General features: G+C 38.9%; 2 protein-coding genes across 4 annotated transcripts in view; one reads left to right on the top strand and one right to left on the bottom strand.

Annotated features, from left to right (window-relative positions):
- Window positions 1-9,630, bottom strand: part of LOC110045633 (attractin-like protein 1) — a 28,451-nt gene extending 18,821 nt beyond the window's left edge. Inside the window, exons 1-8 of the mRNA XM_089292613.1 lie at window positions 9,385-9,630; window positions 7,603-7,689; window positions 6,038-6,151; window positions 4,638-4,775; window positions 3,520-3,701; window positions 2,735-2,797; window positions 1,714-1,819; window positions 950-1,049 (exon numbers count right to left, since the gene is read on the bottom strand). Coding sequence (XP_089148739.1) covers window positions 950-1,049; window positions 1,714-1,819; window positions 2,735-2,797; window positions 3,520-3,701; window positions 4,638-4,775; window positions 6,038-6,151; window positions 7,603-7,689; window positions 9,385-9,578 — 984 coding nt within the window. The 5' untranslated portion in view covers window positions 9,579-9,630. The remainder of the gene's footprint in view (window positions 1-949; window positions 1,050-1,713; window positions 1,820-2,734; window positions 2,798-3,519; window positions 3,702-4,637; window positions 4,776-6,037; window positions 6,152-7,602; window positions 7,690-9,384) is intronic.
- A 4,625-nt stretch (window positions 9,631-14,255) lies between these two features.
- Window positions 14,256-22,503, top strand: LOC149118262 (carbohydrate sulfotransferase 11-like). 3 transcript variants are annotated; one of them, XM_089292795.1, is made up of 4 exons: window positions 14,256-14,724; window positions 16,867-17,027; window positions 18,015-18,076; window positions 21,317-22,503. In XM_089292795.1, the coding sequence occupies exons 2-4, from the start codon at window positions 16,928-16,930 to the stop codon at window positions 22,148-22,150; spliced, it is 996 nt and encodes a 331-aa protein (XP_089148921.1). In that variant the 5' UTR covers window positions 14,256-14,724; window positions 16,867-16,927; the 3' UTR covers window positions 22,151-22,503. The 3 variants fall into 3 exon arrangements, with proteins under 3 accessions (XP_089148921.1, XP_089148912.1, XP_089148919.1); XM_089292786.1 differs by having other exon boundaries at window positions 14,256-14,975; XM_089292793.1 differs by lacking the exon at window positions 14,256-14,724 and having other exon boundaries at window positions 15,081-17,027.
- Window positions 22,504-24,174: the final 1,671 nt, after the last annotated feature.

Here is a 24,174-nt window from a genome sequence, read left to right as displayed (position 1 = left end):
CTCAGATATTTGTCAAAATATTTTGCACAAATTTACAGAGACCAGTATGGAACCGCCATGTTGGTGTACCTCCACGGTACGCCTACATGTACATTGCGGCCGGAAAATATTGTAAACATCTGGAACTTACTTTGGCTATCTAGGCGACTGATTATTGTTACTGAACAAACAAGCATTTACAGAAGCACTTTTCCTAATACTTTAACTTCTAAATGGGCTAAAAATCACGAGATAAGTATATGATTTCGACAACTGCGTTCGAAGGTCTATGTCACGCATCACAATGAAATTCAAAATGTCTCGCTTGCTTGAGAAACGCAAATAACAACGACAAAGGCTAAGGAAAATAGACTGAAACATTTATAGGTTGATATAAAGACTTTGACTCATTTCACACCCTAAAGACTTGCAAACAAGCAATAAGCTATTAAGCGATTCCAAGAAATGCAATCAAAAGCAGAATAGCTTAAGCACATCAATTCGATTGAATTTCGTACAACTTCAAATGCAGAACATTTAGCTCAATTGCAATATAGCTATTGCTTCTCGGTATAACGACTGCCTGGGTACACACAGCAGAGCGTCTTGTTTTTTTTAGACCTCACAACCTTGTATGTGTGAATGACTAATTAACAATACATGTTTAACTTCAGTAAAAAGATACACTACATGCCCTGTGTTTTATCAGAATAAGTATGTACAACACATTGTCATTTCCAAATTAATTTTATTTAAAAAGCTTAGTCTGCAACTCATTTCCTATGGGGTTAATTCCCATTTAGAAAGTAAATCACAAGATGGATATAGTGAAAGAGCTGCAAACTGTACATGGACATTTGTACACGTACAAAAAGGCATACATGTATGTAGGTATCTACACTGTAGGGGTCACTTAAGAAGAGAGAAGATACTTGATGACCATCAAACCTCGTCCAAAGTCAACACTTACATTATGACCAATCATTGAGTGACCATAACGCCCAGATGGACTTCCACTAGAATTGATAGAAGGTGACACTACTTCCCAACTGTCACTTGGAATGTGATATCTAGAAAACACAAAAATATTTTAATTACCAAATCAGTACACTGTTATATATATATTTTTTTACATGTATAACCTCCAAGGAACTAATAATGATCCAACAGAACAAAAAGACTGCGAGCTACAGATTAATATACAATCATGTATGAATTCTCATATCTCTGGGACCAAGTTATTTATTTATAGTGTTCATGAAGTCTTTGTGTTTGTACGGTGAGGTTCAAATATAGAAAAATATTTTTATTAATGGTATTTCTTTTACTTTCATATGATCTTACAATGTATGACAGTACTACATGTAAAAAATCAAAAAAGCTTTGCTGAACAGACACTGGGCCTCTTTGATTGTGTATTTAAAAGGACACTGAGATGCACATACAGTCTGTGAATTCTGGTTTCTCTGGAACCCTGGTCAAGTGGCATAATTATCATGGGACTGCTAGTAAGTAAGCAAAATAATGCTGCAGAATAAGATGCACACAGTGATGCTAGCCAGATCTTAAACCCAGACTGCTTGGTCCAGAGTCCAACCGCTATCCATGAGAAGCCACTGTGTTCCCTACACATTAATAAATGGTTCAACTTCAAACAAAAACAGTACATATAAAGTCATGTAGGTACATGTGTTAATCTGGTTTATAATACAAAAGCCTTGCATGTACATGTACCTGACGAAGTTATCAAAAGGCTCTGAGCCTAGTGAATAGCCTCCAAACACCCACATATAGTCACCCAGCAAAGCTGATGCATGAGATGCCCGACCTTGTATTAGGTCTGTAGATTAATGAACAACATATGTTGTACAGTTAAAGCTGTGATCTACATGTACATCTAGCAAGGTAAGTCAGGGGTTTGTATTTCAAAATAAAGACTACAGTAGCTAGCCAAAAAAACCCAATTAAAAATGCATCTCTTCATGTTGAGAGAGTTTACAATATCATTATAACTACACAAATTTACACACTGTCTTTCAGAAAAACCCCCTATTGGCTGTAAGAGAGAAAGCCACCATATTTCAGCAACTACTTGTTATAGAAACAACTTGTGTGTGCTCTTGGTGTAGCAAACATGCATGCCAGAGAGAAAACACATCATGAAAGCCTAAGAGAACTTGAAAAAAGCTGTGGTGAGACCTGCCTAAAAAGGCTGGTGCTCCTGCAAAATTTCTTGTTCTCCCATACTTCCACTTGTACTGTACAATATAATTATAATCACTACACGCAGTCTACACAGAGACAAGTTTGCCATTTTATTAATTCTAACAACTCAAATTACTGAAAGTGATTCTGCTAGACTACAACTGCATAGTGCCATGCATGATGTCCATTCTATTGGGGCTATCCTGGTTTCTGTAGCATGAAGTGACCAGGAATATTTCTACTCCCCACTGGATGAAATGCTAGACCACTGCAGGGTAATACCCACTACCCAAAAGCATATTGTTTGCTAGTACACATGTACACCTGTACATGTAAACATGTTGTATACATGTACACGCTGTATACAGTACATGTGACAGTATATGTGTACAGTGTAATGCATACTATCAAGTGAATATTAGTTAAAAGTACATGACTGCATAATTCAGATCGGCTCAGTTCAGCTCTACACTGTGTATGTACATGTGGTCGCTAGCCAGGCCTATAACTTGTTGATGTACATGTAAGTTATTCAAAATCCTATGTCTACCTTGGCCTTTTGAGGAATGTTGAATCCAGTGTCCTCTGTTACCAGTGATATTACAAGACGAACCTGCAAGACAAAGAAGACAGTGTTCCACTTTAATTTACTGTTACCAGATTGGAATAAAAAGGATTTACGTAAAAATTGAGCTGTCAAAAGAGGGTACCAATTTAAACACCCCAAAAATTCACACTATAGTGGTGCCTGGGTTAACACGGAGTTATAGTCATATGACATACATGTAAACTATACTGTCAAGTAAACACATGCGGGTGAGCTGCCTTAATTAGTCTTTTTGTATAAGTTTGCTACTGACTTTCCTACCCAGCCAGCCAAACAAGTACAAGTTTGAATGTCACACATGCTCTTTTTTTTTTTTTTCTACATGTACATGTACATGTATAAGCAAAACGTCTTACTCTTCATATCGATCCTCATACCAACACCAATATTTATTTGGCCCTAACAGTAAGTGTTCCCTTGAGTTATTTTGACAGAATGTACATGTAACTGTACATGTTTGACTTCAAATGTCAATTTGTCCATTTCCTATTATTAGTTTACGTCATCAATGGTGATACTCACTGGACCAGACACGAATGATTATAGAATTAACATTGTAAGTGACTAATTGTGTAATAGTCCTATGTGTACTGGACATGTACATACATGTATGCATTTAAGGCATTGATTTACTGTACTCTGTCACAAGTCACAATGCAGGCATTATTAACAGTGTAATTTACAATATCGCATTTACAGGACAAGTCCTGACGAGGTCTTTGTTTTACCTGTGAATCCAGAATCACAGACACACAGCCTTGTGGTGTTGTCACAATATCCGTTCACACAGTCAGCAATACAGGTTTGAATGTTACAAGTGGAGCCAGTCCACCCTGCATCACACACACAGCTTTTCTGTTTGTCACAATGGCCATGGAAACTGCATTTAGCTGAGCAATCTTCTGATATACTATGTACAACAATAAAAGAAAATTAAAGAAATCAGCCAAAATAACTATGATTGAGCAACTTCACAACAACTTCATGCATTACATGTAACAGACCAGTAGCATGTACATGTATGTATATAACCTACAATGATCAGTGACTTCAAGCGCCTTTTTCAGCAGCAGAGGCAGCATCTTCTATATATGTATTACCTGAAGCTTATCACCCTGTGGGGTGATAAGCATCTGGTATTATAATGTACATGTAAGTGGCAACCTCCATTTAGCAGGAAATACATGCATTTGTACACATATATATAATTTTATGTTTATGGATAATTTACATATTATATATATCTATAAGTTACTTTACATGTTCTGAGAAATGAACAGTTTGAGGATTTAATCTTTGAGGAACAGTAATGTGCAGGGATATATTTATCATAACTAATGACATGCATACACAGAAAACATATTTTTAAAGCCAAATAGAGGCTATTGCGTTTATTTGTATCCCTCAAATAATATTTTCATACTATGCATCTCATGTCAATGTAGGTAATTTATTTTGTCATATACAAGAACAATAAATCTTTTTTCGGAGAGGGGGGGTGGGGGGGGGGGGTGTGGTGAACTTGAATGGGTGAAGAAAATTTGGGTGGTTGCACAGATTCTTAATACCAGTTTTGGCTATGTCACATAATTATACAGGCCACATGGTGAAAATGACATACATGTATGCAAGAGGAAGGTTTGATTGGAAAACAAAACTATAGAACCATGCATGCACAACCATTGGATGGCTTTAATTACCGGTAACCCTGATGACGGCAATACATGTAAGCTGAACACTGTTGGTTTAGTAATAATTTTTCTACTTTTTCGCCTTGTGTATTAATTTTATAATTATATCAATAAAATAATAAGTAAACATGTACATTCAAGTGAGAGCAGCCCACCTGTATTTAATTCTAAATCCATCTTCAACGTAATGTTTATCGCTGTAAAAATATAGAAATACTGCCCCTGACTTGGCCTGTAACTTCAGAACTTGCCCATCAGAGTACTTGTCCTTTGAACTGTCTTTTATAAGCCCACTGCATATTAACAGAGAGAAATAGTGTGTTGTTAGGCATTACATGTATCTGATTGCTACTTATGTACATTGTGTACATGTTGTGGTCCAATTTTCACCTTGGTACAATGTTGGATCATCCTTTGTTCCAGGGGTTTCATTAGCAGCCAGCAACCTACAAAAATTGCCGCCTACTTTGTCAGAATTTACCTCTTACCGCTGCCTACTTTGTCTGTATTTTCACTTAAATTATTTCAAAAATTCACCAGTCTGCCGCCTACTTTAGTTAGCTCAGACGGCTATTTCAAAACTTATTTAAACCTTGTTGTTCTGGTGTATGGTAATAATATTTATTATTACTGCAGTAGGCCTGGGAGTAATCAGGGACTAGTACATGAAAGTGCGCTCCAATGTTTGATATTGGAAATGTCCTTCCTTAACAGGAAGATACATGTAGCACACACCATATTTGTTGTTATGCTCGAATATCAGGAGTACTAAACAACTCTCTGATCAGGCTTTGCTGTATTACATGTATCTACAGGTCTACAAACTTTTTAATAAAGCATTGGTCCAATGTTTATTGAGAAGTTCGTAGACCTGTAGATACAGGTCAGGATTGCTACCTTTGGTGTGCATTCACCTTTCCCTTTTCTATGACGTATTTTCGTATCCAGTGCCTTGACTGCCTGTCCGTCCATAAAGTCGAGTTTATTCTTGCTTGTGTGCAAGTGCAAAAAGAGAGCCTGCATCAAGTTTACTGTAGGTTTTGTTCTCCTACTGTTAGGCTTGATTACCAGCCGGTGTTTGAGAAAAGAGCCTGTACTCCTCTGCCGAACTCATGTCTGGACATGAGGACTTTGCATCATTAATTTTGATTAATCTGCATACCTGGATCCAGCAGGCTACATGTACATTAAATTACACTATCTTCCTCACAGTAGCAAAGATGTTAGGTGATATGAAGTGTGATGGCATTAGTGGGAGATTTATCCATAAATATATTAACTTAAAAGCCATATACAAAAAAGGTATCAGACTTATGTGAGAATTTACATGTTTAATGTGAATCAGTTGGTGCCAGAAAATGGCTCTGCTCTTCTAAAAACCCCTTCCATGGAGCACAACACAAAATACCCAAGTTACACAGCAATAACGTGAGGGGGAAAAAAATAGGCCGGAAGGCCAATATTAAAGGAAGGGGTGGTGACAATAGCACATTTGCAAATGTTACAACATACAGTAGAATGCAACACATATAACACAAACCAGACTAGCATGTACCTTATTACTGCTATCAAGGGGCTTTCTACAGACTTCCCATCGTAGATGTACAAATTATCCCAGTTACATTCAGTTGCAAACTCTTCAAAATCCAAATGAATAGTGCTGTTTGGCCTGTAACAATGAAAATGCAAGAAACTTTATGAAAAAATAATTGTCAAATAAGTACAGTACAATTTACATGTAGAATTTATTTATAATAACAAAATGAGAGCATTTCAAAGCATGTACAAAGTTATATGAACAGTGTACAGTGAATTAGGAAGAATAGCATTTAACAGTCAAAACATTGCAATCCACATTTCAAGTGACTGTATTGTGAGACAAATGATCTAAAGGGTGTACCAATTAGATTAAGAGCTCGAGATTTCTATGAGACCAAAGGCCGAATCAACTATCACCTCATAGAAATCAAGAGTGAATAATCTAATTGCTTTTGTTAGTAGAATTCTAACTGATATTTACTTCAAATAACGGTAACTTCCAATTACTTCTCACTGTATTATAAAACTTCATGCCTTAGAAAGATAACTCAGATTGATTTGTCATTTGAAATTGAAGTTGTGTGCGTGCATGCATCATTTTTTCAGTAACTTCAAGTTTTCTTAAATAGTCAAGACACCGTTCTTCTTTTAGTCTTCTCGGGAATTTAATTATCATCTTGCATGAAAGTGTTCCTGACCATCAAAACTTTGGAAAAACAACAAAAATGTCACCTTTTGCAGATGACCTCCAGCCACCGCACACTAATGACTGATAGTTTGTGATCACCCAGCCAATCAGATTGTAGCATTTGCATTAGTGTTCAGCTAAAATTCTACTAATAAAATAAAATCATGCAATACATCAATATTCATGGTTCAGCGTATGTACATATATACATAGTAAATCATTGGTCTCATAATGCAACAACTTGACATATTACAGACCGCAAACTTTTAACTACTTACTTTTAGTATTCACCACACTATTTTCCTTAAAGGGCTATTTCACAACAGGTCCCCCATAAACCTTACCATTTTACATAATTATACTGTCTTGTTTTTAAACAAAACAGCAAGAAAGTGTATAACAATTCTGCCTTAACTATATCTACATATACAGTGTAGATGTATGTACAATACTTATACAGTTTAGGCAACACCTAATTTGAAGAACACACATGTACAGTACAGTACTAGTTAAATTTAACTCGTCAGTCTTGTCTCAAGAAGTGCTTCCAAACTGTTTGCCACGATGTACATGTAGAAGAATCACTGACTGAAGTAAATTTTTCTATATACTGTACATATTACAATTTTGGAACAATATATTGATAAGAATTTAGAAACCTTGAGAAAAACAGATTTGTTTCTTAAAATGGCTTGTCACAACTCAGGTGACAAAACTGAGGGGACTCAATCATTATAAAGCTTTTTGCTAAGTACTGTAATAAATAAACACTGGAGTAAATGTTGGTGTTAAGAGAACTCTCTAGTCAATTTCATGATGATCAGGTGTCAACTTACACTGTACATTTTAAAGGTACAGATCGTCATGAATCAGTCCTGCAGAGAGATTCTTACCTCTTAGATTCTATAAGCCATGAGCATTTAGAAGGATCGGCATATTTACCATCTCCATCTGTAATTATACCACTCTCTTGATCCAGTCTTGTGACAAAAAATAATAAATTTATTATACAATTGAGAGACAAAATATGGATTACTCAAGACACAGCATAATCAAACGAATCCAATAAACTTAAGTTCAATCAAACTCAATTCATGCATTGAGCTTGATTGAGTTTGGCAATCCAACTCAAACAAAAACAATTTGACAATCGAACTCAATCGAACGTTTTCCAAACTTATGATTGTTTACAACTGGTGTTGAAAATCAATAACAAATTTTTGAAGCCTCAAGCTACTTCCAATTGGTGTAACATGTTTTTGAGAACACGTAACATGATCTTTACTCAAGCAAAATTTTTTTCCCAAACATAATCGAACGCAATCCATTGGATTGTGTTGGATAGAGTTTGGTTGCCAAACTCAGTCACACACAATCTAATGGATTAAGTTCAATTGGGTTTGATTTGTGCAACTGAGGTCAATAATTGGTTCAGAAATCAAACTCACATAAAGTTCGGTGTTTGATTTTGTTTCATTGCTGAACTCAATGGAACTGACAATCCACGGATTGAGTTCAATTGAGTTCAATTTCGGAATGTTCAACTGATTACGCCAGGTCAAGACTGCATTGAAGATAGGATATCTTAAATGTACATTCCCAGATACTTCACTAAATTAACATTCGAAGCGGTTTCCAGACAAGAGATCTCTCCTCTTCCCTCCCCTTCCTCCATTTTTGTTGTCCTTGACCTATATTTAACCACATTAAATATGTGGAAATCTCCAGGGGAATCTGAAAGTTCTGATAGCAGCACAGTGTACCTGTGATCAAAGGGAACAATAGTTTCTGAAAGCAATAGTACAAAGACTACCTGTGATCACAGTGGACCCATCAGAACAGCACAGGTACCTGGTCACCTCAACTCATTAAGTTACTGTACCACTTGTATTTTTAAGAGCAACTGGACCATATACATCTTTTTACCAAAACGTGCCAAGATTCTCATTCAGTAAGATGCATGTTATAATCCAGGCTTGGGTTGTTTGAAAGGTGGTTATATCCACTGGATATATCACTATCCAGCAGATAACGTAGTTTGTGTTGTTAACACTTATTCACTGCATAGTTATTTATTTGGCCCAGGTTGTTTGAAAGATGGATAAAGCTATCCACCGGATAAGTCACTATCCAGTGGATAACGTGGTTTGTCTTATTAACACTTATCCAGCGATCAATCTGGTGGATAATGCTATCCACCTTTTGAACAACTGGGGCCAAGTTTTCTGCAGGTAAAGCAAGACAACATGAAAGTGTGTACAGTCCTCAAATTCAGCTGTCAAATTTGATTACCAAATTAAGTTTATATAAGCTTATCTCAAGATGCCACTGCAAAAAATTATGATTCTCTGCGATTACGATTAGAATTTCACCTACGTAAAGTTTATATTTCAATTTAGCAAAATTAGAGATGTAAGCTTACGTAATTGTCATTAACAAATTAAAAGTTACGCATACCATTTGAAAACGGAGAATAAAAATGCCATTTACAATTATAAAAGGAAAAAAATATCCGGCACAACTTTACATGTACACAAGTCTGAATGGATCAACGACAACAACATTCAGATTAATAATGACAATTATGTCTGGTAACGAGCGATTTCAAGTAGCACATAACTGATACAGCAATTGCGTTCATGATGAATTGCGAAATATTCCGTTTTCTCGCTCACCTGAGTCGACAAAACTGACAAAGACTACCCCACCAACCAGGATTGCAAATACACATGCCCGCTCTGCAGTAACCATTTTTACATTCACTGTTCTCGACACATTGGTTTGAGATTGACACCAAATATCCCAGGACCACGAGAAGTAAATAATTCAGTGCCAAAATAGACCTTCTTTCGTGGAACATAACAAACATGGCGAAATCTTCATCTTCATCGTTGTTGAGCTCGGAATGCAATCTGAGCCAGCGATATACACGCTGACCCGTGCGCGTGACGCACAGGAAATAAACGAACAAAACAAAAGAAAAGAATAGATAATGAAAGTGCTCTATGAGCAAATCCGTAGATTTCCTCGTGAATGACGATTGACATTAATTAATGGATGATTGCTCTTTTCATTAAAAAATAGGTCCGCATTGCAGACGAGAGTGGTATTCTGCAGCTTTACTAGACTGACTGTGAGCAGTCTCTCTTTTGCTCGGAAATCCACGGGAAAGAACGCAAAACAAGCCGAAAGTGCGAGCGTGACATGCAAGCTCGGATTTTAGAGCAAAAGAGAGACTGCTCGCAGTCTACAGTTTTACGAGTCAGTTATTGACTACTGGCTATACTTGTTGCTACAGCAGTCTTTGAAAAAAAAAATTTTAAATGAGGAAAACCAAATTGATCGTTTCGCTAAATTTCACATCTTTTTTTATCATAATATCGAATGGCTTTTTGTGCATACCGCATGAAGTACAAAAACAGGGAAGCTTCGTTGTTTGGAGGGAGGAAAACCGAGGAACCCAGAGGAAAACCCCCGGAGCAAGGTAAGAACCAACAACAAATTAAACTCAACCCACATACGGGCACCGGGCAGGAATCGAACCCGGGCCACATTAGCGGGAGGTAAGCGCTCTCAACATCCATCCCGCTGCGACATGTTCGCACTGCTAATCTAAGGTTATATTTTCTAAGATATTTACCTGCGAGAACTGAATGTGGTTCAACAGGGGTATAACGCGATATTTGAGTGTGAGTCACGCTTCGTTTCTCTTTTTTCTTGTCTATAGATCAGTTTTCTCGTGAATGTGGGAATCAAGAGACGGTGACTCTTGTGGGAATTCATTTTAGTTATTATCGACAAAATACTTCGATGCTTTTTAACTCACTAAAGAACAACAATATCGCATTTCCGTTATAAATCGATAAAATCATGCATGATCTGATCCACCACTACAACCCTTCCTTGCTTTGCTTACGCAATTTACGCTAGTCGAAAACGAAAATAACTGGATTGACATGATTAGATAATCAATTACACGTCACACATTCAATGTTATCCTTTCTCACGCACTGCTTTTTGCTCTCATGGCTAGATCACATCTGGCACGTCTCGCACGAGGCACGCGTGGATTTATTACAGGCCTTCTAGTGAAAAAAAAAATAGAGGAAATATAAGAGTGGAATAAACTAACGTCTTTGTAGAAAAAAAAAACGGGGAAAAAAACTCCCATATATAAAGGACAGGGATGCTCCTCGTACCTTTTAGGAGTTAAAAAAGTGGTTTTGGTACCTCGAGGGTGTTCAGCCTCAAAAGGTCCAAGGTACCTTTTAGGTGAAGCCGGAGATAATGTGCTGTTTTAAAATTGGTACCTCTTAGGTGTAAAAAACGCCCACAAAACAGGATCTTGGTACCTCTGAGAGATTTTTTCAAAATTTCCGACGAGCACCCCGGTTCTTTTTGTATGGGAGCCCCCCCCCCCCCCCCCACCCCCGACTACCAGGGAAAAGAACCACGTTCTACTCTTCTTTCCTCATCAGACGCTAACCGTCTACACCGTCTGTGGAGTCAAAGGAAATTGACCGTTAAGTTTATATACGCCGCGTAAATCGGCGTTTCCTGTAAATACAAGTGCGTTCGAGTTAATGTAGGGCGCTGCTTGCATTGCGAGAGGAATTCTTTTGCGGCGTTTGTAGGGAGATGACTACTAATCACTTTGCAATAAAAACGACTAGAATTTTCGGCTCCGCTGAATGCGAAAATTGTCGCTCAAGTCACGACGGCTGCCTTTGGATTTGCTCTGTATGAAAACCTGATTGCGTCCGCCACCGTGGTTTCGTTCAGACGTCCTAGCCAGCATAATTCTGAGAAATAGCCAGCGTGAACAATCCCAGAAAAGTATCGGTTTCTGGAAATTCTTGTCAGTAAAAGAAACTTTTTGTGGTGTTGTTGCATGGCACGAGTAAAATAAAAAAAAATAAGGGAAGATACAGGATACTGGCGGACCATCCAAGTGGTAAGATTAGCGCTGGTATGATCTTAGCGAGGGGCGGGGTCAGTGTTGTAATTATTCATTGTGGTCTTATTTTCGCCAGTAAGAACCTTAAGCAACGACGTCGAGAAGGTAGAAAAAGACTTGCAATTGTATGTCTGACTGGGCCCTGAGAGTTGACCGTCCTCACCGGCCGATAACAGCGCGAACCCCGCAATGCGGAAATATATTTTCTCCCAAAAAGCCGCCAATATAAAGTGCGGTAATGCCGTCTCAAAATCGCATTTAGCTTATAGAACTAACATCGAGAAATCTCTCAGGACTTTTTTTAATGTGCTCTTATACCCCCAGGAGGTTTATTATTATTATTATTATTTTTTTTTTCTTTTTTATAAAACAACTCTATCTGTGGGACAGTTTTGATAACACGTAGAAAGAGGTCACATAGATGTTGTATTCAATACCCGAATACGTACCAGTCAAGTGTCAACTAAGCATAAGGGGCGTATACGATGGTAGAGGAAACAATGTTCAGAACAATTAGCGGTAGTTCAGAACAATGGGCTTGTCCATGCGTGTTTAACCTGCACATAAATTTCTTGTTTTCTTTCTTCATTAATTAGTTCAAATGAGCCGTTTCTACCTCACTAAATGTGTGTGCCACGAAAGGTTGCTCCAAGTTGTGATGGGCTAAGCCCATGGAATATCTCAAGCTAGGGAGAAACTATATATAGAAGAATTGTGTGAACAAGTCGATTTCATTTCTGTAGTTTAGCCTCAAACAGAATATTTTAGTGACGCAATTTTAACGTACCTTAAAATAAGGATATACTGTAAACCAAGACCTTCGAAACTACATCTGGGCTTATAGTTCCCCGCAGAAATTTTATGTTCTAAAAATAAATAGAACCACCACTTCTGAAGATGTATGTTGTAACATACGAAGCGTCAAGTTAATACAGTGAAGTTATTTAGACCATGCATTTTTTTTTTGTTTATTTGTAATGTTTGTGACCGCTGTTTGTTTTCTTTTCCTTCCTAAAGAAGAAGGAGGAGTGCGAATGACAAAGAGTTAGAAACTCAGTAGACTGCAAAACAGTCGTTTTCAGACGTTTTCGGAAGGTCCGAAGCGCCGTAAGCGCGATCCTCGCGTGTGAAGCGCGCGAGCCTCACACGCCCGTGGGGCTGTTCGAATATTGACCGTCGCTCGCGTTCGCAAAAAACTGACGACTGTTTTGCAGTCTACAAACTCAGCGACAGTGGGAAAGGTCGTTATGATTGTATATGATACGAGAGTGAATAACTCAAGTCCTCGTCTTAACTTACTAGGGTGAAACCCTTCCTTACGGCCAACCCGTTTATACCGCCACCTCGTTATTACTGCCACTTTACTCTGTCCCGAATATAAGCTAAGACAACCATTTTCCAATTAAAAACCGCGCCTTTAATGCGACCACGCTGGTGACCGGACTCGAGACGTATTTTGTGTTTGTGTGTTTGCGATCACGTTCTTGTCAATATCATTAGAGTGGTGCCAAGGAGGTTTTGTAAGAAGCCGTGAAGGAGCTACAATCTTGGACAATTAAATAACGTTTAAGACAACTACTCCCTCCTCCTCCTCTCCCCCCCCCCCCCCCCCCCACATTTCAACAATAGAAAAATGGCGCGTTTTGGTGTGAGAACGAATTCATCGTTGATTTGAGGGGAGAGGGGGTGGAGGGGTTCATTTCCCTTCTTGTTCTGTCCAAGATAATGTAGCGTCTGGTGGAGAAATGTAGTTCTAATTCTATCAAAAAATTATAGTGAACGTAATATGATCAACTTCAAAAATAATTATATCTCATGGTCTTAGGACTAGTACTGGTTATCGCTTCCCGGCCGTTAACTCCTATAAAGAGGGTCTCAATAGAATTAAACGTTAGCCGTAACACGGGCCGGAAATATAGGTCATTTAGCCGTTATGGGAAAAATGAAAACATTTTAACCGTTAGCCGTAAAAATATTAACCGAAGAAAATTTGACCGTCATGAAAGTGAGATTTCAAGATCTCTTTTCACTGGGAACTATTTTCGTGTTTTTTCTTGTGGCTTGTAAGCTATCTTAGTCTGCAGTTGTTATAATCATACCTTTTTGGGGCCCGGAATGATGCTAAGACCTTAACTGATGTTTTACAGTAATCAAAATAAATTTTTAACCACCTTAAACAATGAGAGTTAAATTTTAACAATTTTTTTTAAATAACAGTAATTAATTTTTAAGATTTCTGTGAGCCGTAAAGAATATAAATTAGCCGTTAGCCGCGTAAAAAAGCCAAAATATTCAGTAACCGTTAGCAGTAGAAGCTACCACCCCATTGAGACCATCTACCAACCACAGGCAGCCCAAGCTCTCAATGTTATCCTTTTTTTCCCCTTTTTATGCGAACGTTCAGGTTAACGTGACATATGGCATGTACTATTACATAATGACCGTTTTTAACCAGGCGAAACATGACTCTCGCCTTGCAGCATATGGAGGTGTTGTGTTACAACGGTTTGAATTTATAAAGGTTTGTATGGTAATGTAACGGCTTTGCTTGAAAAGCCAATCATTCTTATATTTTGTGAATATAATCTACTTACCCTGTTGCTGTGTTGTATTCTTTGTTGTTTGCCAGCTCCTCGGGCCGATCTAACGCGATTTCGGCGAGTTATCGTTCTGTGGGTTTTCACTACTACTTTCTTTTGGCCCAACAGCTAACGCACATAAATTGCAAAATGATCCGTTCACTTACTTGTGCCCCGAAACACGCGATGCCACATCACGTGTTTCGGGGCGCAAAACCTTGATACCTCTCAGTTCAAACCATTTACAACGACTAAGCGATTCTTTTATCTCTTGCTCTTCTATATTTTTGATGGCCTGAAGCGTTTTATACGAAGAAATATAAAACAGTGTCCTGGCACGAATCGAAGCGAAGAGATGTTCCTGCCACCAGACCTCCACCATTGCTCATTTGGAATTTGGCCTTGTAATCCATCCCTATATATCAGCTGAGGACATCTGCAATTCATTACACAGATCATCGGTTCATCTTGTTATAAAGGTGAGTGTGCGCTGAACTCGAAGACTTGCTTACACATTGTCATTGTCTTATTAGCATAAATTCGCCGTCTGGCTTACAACCTGCCTTGATTTCGGCGATGGTTCTTGATCTCGGCTCGCCGAACGAAAGTCTCACGGAAGTCTAATATAAAGCTTGCGTCGGTTCTCTGAAGCGCGAATACGTAACTGGAGAAACGAGTGAAAAGAAAAACCCATCTTTAGCATGTTGTGGACGTAACCCCGTTGCAAGAGGTGAGGTTTTATAGGCTTATCTATTTCGTCTCTTGCTGGGTATTGTACCATTTTTCAGATATGAAACCTCTGACTGATGTATGTTTTAAACACTTTTAAGTATTAAAATACCGAAGCCTTCTAAGCGGTTGGCGAGGCTTAGACCCGGGTCACACATGAGAAATTTCTGTGAGGTTTTGTCTACATAAGGGTCAAAATCTCTCAACACGCGACATGTTCACATGCGACCTCGACTTTTGCGGAGGGGAACATTGGGATTTGCGGTGTTGCCATGTTGATGTTTTTTTAATGCGTTGATGCCGTAAATAAAATCTCAACTTGCGGTGTTGCGGTGATCTCAAACCGTACGGTGCGCGATGTTTGTGTTTCTCACGCTGCGGTGTTCGGTGAAATGAAATTGCTTGCGGTGCTGGGGTTTTCTGATTTACCTTTCCCAAACCTAAATTTGACCTAAATTTCGCATGTAAACTCTGAAAACGCATGAAAACGCATGAAAAGTTTCCGTGCACGCTACGCCGGAGGCGGGAGACATGGGAATTTGCGGTGTTGCGGTGTTGCGGTGATCTCAAACCCTACGGTGTGCGATGTTTGTGTTTTTCACGCTGCGGTGTTCGGTGAAATGAAATTGTTTGCGGTGCTGGGGCTTTTTGATTAACCTTTCTCAAACCTAAATTTGACCTAAGGTTAGCTAAAGTTAGCATGTAAACTTCGTTAATCCATGCTAATCAATGACAAACACGTACCATTGAGGTTAACCATTTGTAACAAAATACAGACCATCACTGGTCAGTCTTCAATATCCTTCGGCTGCCAATCCGAAGCTATTTTCATTTATACGTAACTTGACAAGTAACTCGACCTCTGCCACCTGGAGCTCAATGCTGGGTAGACACGTGGAGGAGCGAGGACAGAAACAATCCTGGAAATTCTGGAAACACCAAGGCCGAATATAATGTGTTAATCATTGATTGCGCAGCTTTTTTTCCATGAAAAATGAAAAAGGTGGCGAAAACTGCCAGCCACAAAATATATTCAGATGTCGAGTCGGCAAGGAAGAGACAAGGCTTTTTAAGCTAAGAAAGTTTTGTAAATTACACACGTTTGCTAATTTTTTCTTTTGCTATTCGGCTTCGTCTATAGGTCATTCTGATACCGGTCTATACCCGCTCCAAGGTCCTGCGACTTTCTTGACCTTCTATTTTTTCAAACGATTATCGATATCGAACGTAAACGCAGCTAGCTCGGGAAAGCAATACTTTCAGTCAAGATTCGATTGGGCTTCAGGCATCAGCAGTATCGACATATGCGAAATGAAAAGCGTAGTGATGTATTTATTTTGTGGAAAATTGTTGAGGTGTAAAAGTATTATTTTAAGTGTAGATGATTCGTTTCATGGCGCTAAAAATACGTGTTGCGGTGACGGTATTTCGTTGACTTTTCTTGCGGTGATGCGGTGTTCGTTAATTTTTTTTGGCGGTGTTGCGGTGTTCAGAACCCCCCATGTCCCCCTCCCGGAGAAATTTGAAACCGGAGGTTTCACTCTGAAAACGCATAAAATGTTTTCCGTCCACACTACGCCGGAGAAATTTGAAAAAAACACATGATTATCGCAACGTCATCGATTTCGGAAAGCTCCGTTTTCAAAATGTTTTCCGTGCTCACTAAAACGCATAGCCAGCCTTCTCAAAATTACTCCGGTTTGAAGAGCGTTTTCGAAAAGCTCCGTTTTCGTGACAGATTAGTGTGAACGGTAGGCTTAACCGTAGACATAAACCTGGGTTTTGAAATTTCTCCGGCGTAGTGTACACGAGGCCTAAGGCGGGCGTAAATAATGTAATGGAAAATAATTGAGATAAAAGATACAGGATCTTAAAATCAATTGTTCTTTTAGGGCCACGAAGTTCATACTGCTTTCGATTTGAGAGCCTTCTGATACGGTGTACGAGAGCTCAATGAGGATGATCCATAAAAGGCTATTTATGTCTATTGCAATTCTGGGCTGTCTTTCATTAATTTGCTTATATATTTCATCTGATAAACAGAGAGTTAAAGGTAAGAAATTTATGAAACAAAATAACCCAGTTTAGCAAAGGGATCAAAGGCATATGTATTTATATTAGCCGCAAGAGAGAATATTAAATGACTGTCCCTGACCTTTGTATAGAGTTTGCAGAAAGGCATGAATTTTGTTTCAGTCTTTTTCTGAGAGGTTTGATTTTCAAAATAACTGGCAAAGTTCTCGGCTGACCTTGAAAAGTCGACTGAGAACTTCGGTCGATCGATGTGAGTATCAGTCATGAAATTTCTTTACCGACTGAAACTGAAGGTAACACAACGAAATATTATTACTTTATGTCCTGTTTGACCCGAAGCTTCCAACTGTTCATGTTAAGCTTCAATCGTACCCTTGTTACAATGTGTTATGTGTGTGGCCGGTGCCAAATTATACCTAGGGTAGTATTCTAGTATTCCAGTTTTGCCAATTGTTGTCTGAATTCCGACACAATGAACATTGTCCTATTATCATTCATTCTCTAGTATTGAAGAACAACATCAATTTTGACAAGTGGGTCGAACTTTCTGAGGAACAACTAACTGGCAAATGTTCAGTGTTATTACAGTAATTAACCAAAAATGCAAAAGTTTTCTGCCGAAATTTTGTTCAAATAGGTCAATTGGACAGATTCGTAGGGAAAGAAGAAAGTTTGAAATTAAACTGTAGTTTTGTAAACAAAAATCGCAGCAAACTCTCTACGTTTAAGAAGTCGTACTGTAGTTGGAATTATTAGCGATGCTCGAGTGTCTCGGTCACCGAGATGTAATTACTGTTTTTATGTAGATTCTACAGCTTTGTGAGACAACGCCTGTACATATATTCTCAAATACAGTCTCCTCGTGGCTAATAGGTATAATGATCTATGACTTTTTGCAAGTCTGTAAATAGATCTGTTGGCCGAAACGCTAACAACGTAATCTATACTTGAAGTGTTCTGGCCCGCCTTGAGATGGATTTCTAAGTGGATTTAATTTTCTTGGCAGGTTATTCCTTTCTAGCATTCAAGGATACTTCATCGGGATCAGAAAGGTCAAATTTATTGCAGGTAAGAAGGGCATTAAACCCACTATCAGGAAACTCAAATGACAGACTACTGAAATCACAGTATTTATCAGGAGCCATAATCGGGGACGGAGACCGTAAGCGCGCGCCATTTCAAGTATTGGGGTTGTCCCCATGATATGGGACAATAATTCTATTTTTAGAACAAATTGCGCCATCACCTGCGGCACACGCGCGTACATGCTGCGAGGATTTTTGCGGATGTCGCGCGGGGGAAATGGCGTCCGAAACTCCCGAAATGTTTCATGTTTTTGCCCCACAACTCAACGAGTTTACGTCTGTTGGAATTTTGCTTAAGTATTTTCGTCGTAAGCTGCTCCAGTTTGAGTGAAGTAAGACAGTGTCGAATTTAGGTATGTTCCGCTGTAAGCTTATATATATCGCTGACCAAGTTGTGTTCCAACTGATGCTTCTTTTACATGAGCTGTAGCCTGCAGTGCAGGCGTCTTATTGGGGCGAGTTAGCGTTACAACCTTGCGACCGCCTTTTTACACCGCCATGTTAGACCGCCTATCATTCACCCCCTTGGTAAAACTTTCTTTCTCTCCCCAGTCTTCCACTGCATGAAAAATTCAAGATGGCGGCTAAACTTTTTACGATGTGAGCGCTCGCTCGAAAAAATCTCGCCTGCTCTGCAGGCTACATGAGCTGTACATTACTCCACTTTAAATTTCACATATGTTGAAGGTTAACAGCTTTTCCATTACACAGGAAAAAACTAGCTGGATATATTTAGATATAGCAGAGCTTCAGGACTTCATAGTTTCCTAGCTCCTCTCCACACGCTTGCGAGGAATTTGTCAGTCTATCGCGACCGAAAAGTAAAACAAAATAATTGCTAGTTTGAGTTTCGCTTGAATTGTAAGCAACGCTTGATGTTTCATCAAGGCTTAATAACTTTACGTCCGGAGATACTGCTCAGTTTTATTCGTGTAAAAATCCAGTAAATTCTCTGTTGTCGATGAATGAGAGCGCCCGCCGATGCGTGTTTTGTACAGTCAGTAAACATGACAAATTGTACTTCCGCCGCACTTTCGTGTGAAAGCGTACATCGAACTCAAACAATAGCTCTATAGTTTCTAAATATGTTTAAGATTGATAAATGTTTGAGAACATATTAAAAGCTAAGCTGAAAATATGTGAATAAAGCAGAAGCAATCAGCAAAGTTACGATGACGCTTTCTTTAATCAACTTGGAATAACGATTTCGATTTAGATGATCGACTTATCAAAACTCCTTGTCTATTTTCATTTTCGCATTGTAAAACTTCACTATGCTTATGTTGAAGAAACACACATGATGTTAGTAGCCTTTTTTGCATTCGTGAAATTTGTTGCAGCATCTCAGCACAAAAGATAACGAAAGGAATCTTTGTCAAGATTTGTTGACAATTGAAAACACCGACTCGGACTTGAAAGTGCACGAGCTGCATGCACTATGCAAATGAGCTCATTGTACGCGTCAGACTTTCCTTTCAAAAACTTTTGCAAACTCACCAAGCAAGCAGAGACAATAAGAAACCATCAAAACAGGTTTTGGTTATGATTAACCATTGTCTGAGAAACTCACAAATTAACTGGATACCAGAGTAGAGAGTTTTCTTGCTATATTCTTAAGCACACGCGTAAGCTTACAACTAGCGTGAGCAGATCTTATTATTCATTCCCAGCGCGAGATTGAAGTCTTGTTTTCGACCCTGAAAAACCCACCTTTTCAGTTAGCTCAGAGCATAAAACCACATATAAGCGCCCTGGTTCGTATTCCCTGCCTTATTCCCTGCCATCGCTGTGAAAAATACGCAAGAGAATCTCTCAACTCTCACCATTTGATCACGCAACGTGACAACATCCACGCGAGAGCCCCTGACATGTGCGTGAATCCGCGCGGATATATGACGTCGGGATGGCGCAATTTGTTCTAAAAATAGAAAAATTGTCCCATATCATAGGTGCGCACGAATCCCGAGACTTGCGGTCTCCGTCCCCGATTATGGCTCCTGTATTTATAGAAATAAACACGATCAAGGGTAAACGGTCGATTGGACACTGCGGTGGAGGTAAGGAGGGGAGAGGGTAGGGGTACGACAAATTTTCTAGCCGATCTTTTCTGAGGTTTGATGGGATTTGCAAATGAAAGGTTGAAGAGTTAAGTCATTAGAAGTTGTTATTTACCATATCAGCTTCTCGACTATACAGTACTTCGGCTTTTCTCTTATATAGTGCATTCGCTATAGTAGCCTGATAATACCCAGTAGTGGTATGTACTTTTTTTGACACACGACTTCAAGATTACCTGGAGAAGGCTAGTCATGAGATCAGCAGTCTAAACACTTCGGACTCCACTCGGAGTTATTTTGGCCACGTACAAAATTACCTTTAAATGGTAGGAAACCTGAAAATAATAGTTTACTAAGATAGAAAAACACCAAAGAGATAATGATAAACCAAAAAGAAACAAGAATAGTTAAGAATGGAAAAAACAAAACACGGATTGCAAAAGGCGAACTTGAAAAATTCAGGCTTAATTTTGAAGATGCGCAAACTTCGTTAACGTGTTAGGAAAATTGTTTATAGGAATGCTCACTGCTTTATGAGAAAGATCTAAACGCTTTAAGTAACAAGTAAATTCCAACTGTTTTCATTAATTACAGCCATTAATTTCACATATATGGCGTTTAAAAGTTGAGCTCCTTAGTGTGTGTAAAAGTTTGTGACGGATATCTTGAGCACGTAATATCTCACACACCTGCATATGAGACTCGGAGGAGTTGATTTCTTATTAGTATTTTGTAAATTTAATTTCATGACTTCTTTTATTCAGTGGTTTCGATTTTGCTTTATGTTGTGCCCGGCGCCAAGCCTGCTCGTTGCTGCGTCAAGAAATTAATGTTTTCTCTCCTGACAGACTCTGAAAAATGCAGGTTCTCCAAAATGTAAAAGTTTTCCACAGTTAGACGAAACCGCTCTATATATAAGTCTTAGATTAATCCTTCATTCCGTTCAGTGTTAGTCAGGTGTTATGAGTGAGCACTCGAGCGAGCACGAAAATCACGACGACATGCCCGTACACGCAACGCGCAAGGACCGAGAAAAGGCGCGGGCCTCGCTCGCCGCGTCTCCTCGGTCTCATAAGAGAGTGGTTTTCGCGCGGTTTTGCGTGCTGTCCTTCTCGACATGTGGGACAATAAAACGACTAGATGTTATGATGTTGTTACATTTTCAGCTCACTAACGTCGTGGCATCAAGACAGCAGGAGCGGAAACGCCAAGTGTCAGCCTATTGCAAAACGGCAAAAAAAAGTACGTTACAGCGAAGGAGTCTGGATCACTTCATTGTGGACAACAAACATAGGATTGTCTATTGTTATATTCCTAAAGTCGCCAGCACCACATGGAAAAAAACCATGGGGCATCTAGTTGGACTTAAAAGCAAATCCGTGCACGAGCTGAGGTTTAAGTTGCTCAGTTCTTACTCGAAAGCCAAAGCACGGTCGATTTTACAAAGCTATTACAAGTTTCTCTTCGTTCGAGAACCGTTTGAGAGACTGTTATCGGCCTATAGAAACAAATTCAAGAAGAAAACCAATATCTGGAAAAAATACGCGAAGAAGGTCAAACGATCTGTCGGACTAAGACTGGGTGCTAATGGGAACACCATAGCGGACAACAATGGAGAAATCACTTTCCAAGAATTCATTACGTATCTGATTGACGTCAACAGCAAAGGGGGTCGCCTTAACGAGCACTGGCTTCATTACGAGTCACTCTGTCATCCGTGCAACATAAACTTTGATTTTATTGGACATTACGAGACATTGGAGGACGATGCTCCGTTTGTCTTACATGAAACGGGTGTCGATCAATTTGTTTCATTCCCTCTTGTTCATTTCACATCAACGAAGGACGATTTGCAGCGCTATTACTCGAAAGTTCCAAGAGAAGATATTATACGACTGCAAGGAATATATAGGCGTGACTTTGAAATTTTCGGATACAAAGCTTTGCAATCTGTTAGAAATGTTATTAATCCTGCTGACGCCAATAAGACTGAGTCATAGTTGCCCTTCGCGGCCATGTTTGCGTGGTACATTGTTGTTCAGTTGCGTTAGTGGAACCATAAAGGCCATTAAAAGTTGAAGTTAAAGGAAAGACTTCACCATTGATAATGTGCGAATGTTCTTTACTTTGTATAATTAAAAGCAAAGTGAAGCCAAATCACCTCGATAATAGTTAATTAACGCCTATTTGTCGATGTAAAAGTGTACGAAAGTTAAGTTCTCATGCAAAGGATGCTAAATTGTTTTTCAATTAAGCCGTTATATTGCAGTTCACAGCTGTTGTTGTGTCGAACATTTTTTCTTTGTGTTCAAATATAATTCCTTGATTAAAACCACAGTGCATCGCAGTGGAATGAGTTGTTGTTGTGTGTGTGGGGGGGGGGGGGGCGGGGGGGGGGGCTTGAATCCTTTCCATCGGTCACATCAGAAGTCAAATATACTGAAAACGCATCTTAGGCAAAGCAAGCTCTTGCATACTTTAAAATTGTGTCATTAGTCAATAGTTGGTTCAAAAAAGCTGTAAAGATTATTTAGCCCAGGTTGTTCGAAAGGTGGATAACGCTATCCACCGGATAAATCACTATCCAGTGGATAGCATGGTTTGTCTTGTTAACATTCATCCAGCGATCAATCTGGTGGATAATGTTATCCACCTTTTGAACAACTGGGACCAAGTTTTCTGTAGGTAACTCAAAACAGCAGGAAAGTGTGTACAGTCCTCAAATTCAGCTGTCAAATTTGATTACCAAATTAGGTTTATATAAGCTTATCTCAAGATGCGACGGTAAAAAATTATGATTCTCTGCGATTACGATTAAAATTTCACCTACACAAAGTTTATATTTCAATTTAGCAAAATTAGAGATGTAAGCTTACGTAATTGTCATTAACAAATTTCAAGTTACCCATACCATTTGAAAACGGAGAATAAAAATGCCATTTACAATTATAAAAGGAAAAAAATGTCCAGCACAACTGATTTACACAAGTCTGAATGGATCAACGACAACAACGTTCAGATTAATAATGACAATAATTTCTGGTAACGAGCGATTTCAAGTAGCACGTAACTGATGTACAGCAATTGCGTTCATGATGAATTGCGAAATATTCCGTTTTCTCGCTCACCTGAGTCGACAAAACTGACAAAGACTACCCCACCAACCAGGATTGCAAATACACATGCCCGCTCTGCAGTAACCATTTTTACAATTACTGCTCTCGACACATTGGTTTGAGATTGACACCAAACATCCCAGGACCACGAGAAGTAAATAATTCAGTGTCAAAATAGACCTTCTTTCGTGGGACGTGACAAACATGGCGAAATCTTCATCTTCATCGTTGTTCGGAATGCAAATCTGAGCCAGCGATATACATGCTGACCTGTATGCGTGACGCACACGAAATAAACAAACAAAAGAAAAGATAATCAAAGTGCTCTATGAGCAAATCCGTAGATTTCCTCTGTGTGATGATTGACATTAATTAATGGATGATTACTCTTTTCATAAAAAAAAGGTCCGCATTGCAGACGAGAGCGGTATTCTTCAGCTTTACTAGACTGACTGTGAGCACTCTCTCTTTTGCTCGGGAATCCATGGGAAAGAACGCAAAACAAGCCGAACGTGCGAGCGTGACATGCGAGCTCGGATTTTCGAACTAACGGGAGACCGCTCGCAGTCTACAGTTTTACTAGTCACTTAATTGACTTCTGGCTATACTTGTTACAACAGCAGAATTTCTAAAATAAATGAAAAAATTAGGAAAACCAAATTAATCGTTTCGCTAATTTTCACAAGTTTTATCACAACATCGAATGGCTTTTTGTGCATACCACATGAAGTACAAAAACAGGGAAGCTTATTTGTTGATGATCAGTCGATAAAGATCGGTAGATATCTCAGTCGTTAATTGATAAAATTCGGTAGATCTGAATTGAACAAGAAAGAACACACAGATTTGTTTCATAAAATGTGTGATTTATTTTGATTGCTACCGATACCATCGATTTATATTGGAAG

This window comes from Orbicella faveolata, unplaced genomic scaffold, assembly GCF_042242905.1.
Source record: "Orbicella faveolata isolate gen_17 unplaced genomic scaffold, um_ofav_v1 contig_1, whole genome shotgun sequence".
Taxonomy (NCBI): Eukaryota; Metazoa; Cnidaria; class Anthozoa; order Scleractinia; family Merulinidae; genus Orbicella; species Orbicella faveolata.
Note: the sequence above shows the minus strand (reverse complement) of the source record. Positions and strands in the feature narration are given on the sequence as shown.

Bases quoted from the DNA above. Each gene is read 5' to 3' on its own strand.
- LOC149118262 (XM_089292795.1), top strand. From the start codon at position 16,928: ATGAGGATGATCCATAAAAGGCTATTTATGTCTATTGCAATTCTGGGC. The intron at 17,028-18,014 runs GTAAGAAATTTA...TTTTCTTGGCAG, and splicing joins TGATAAACAGAGAGTTAAAG to GTTATTCCTTTCTAGCATTC. The intron at 18,077-21,316 runs GTAAGAAGGGCA...TTACATTTTCAG, and splicing joins AAAGGTCAAATTTATTGCAG to CTCACTAACGTCGTGGCATC.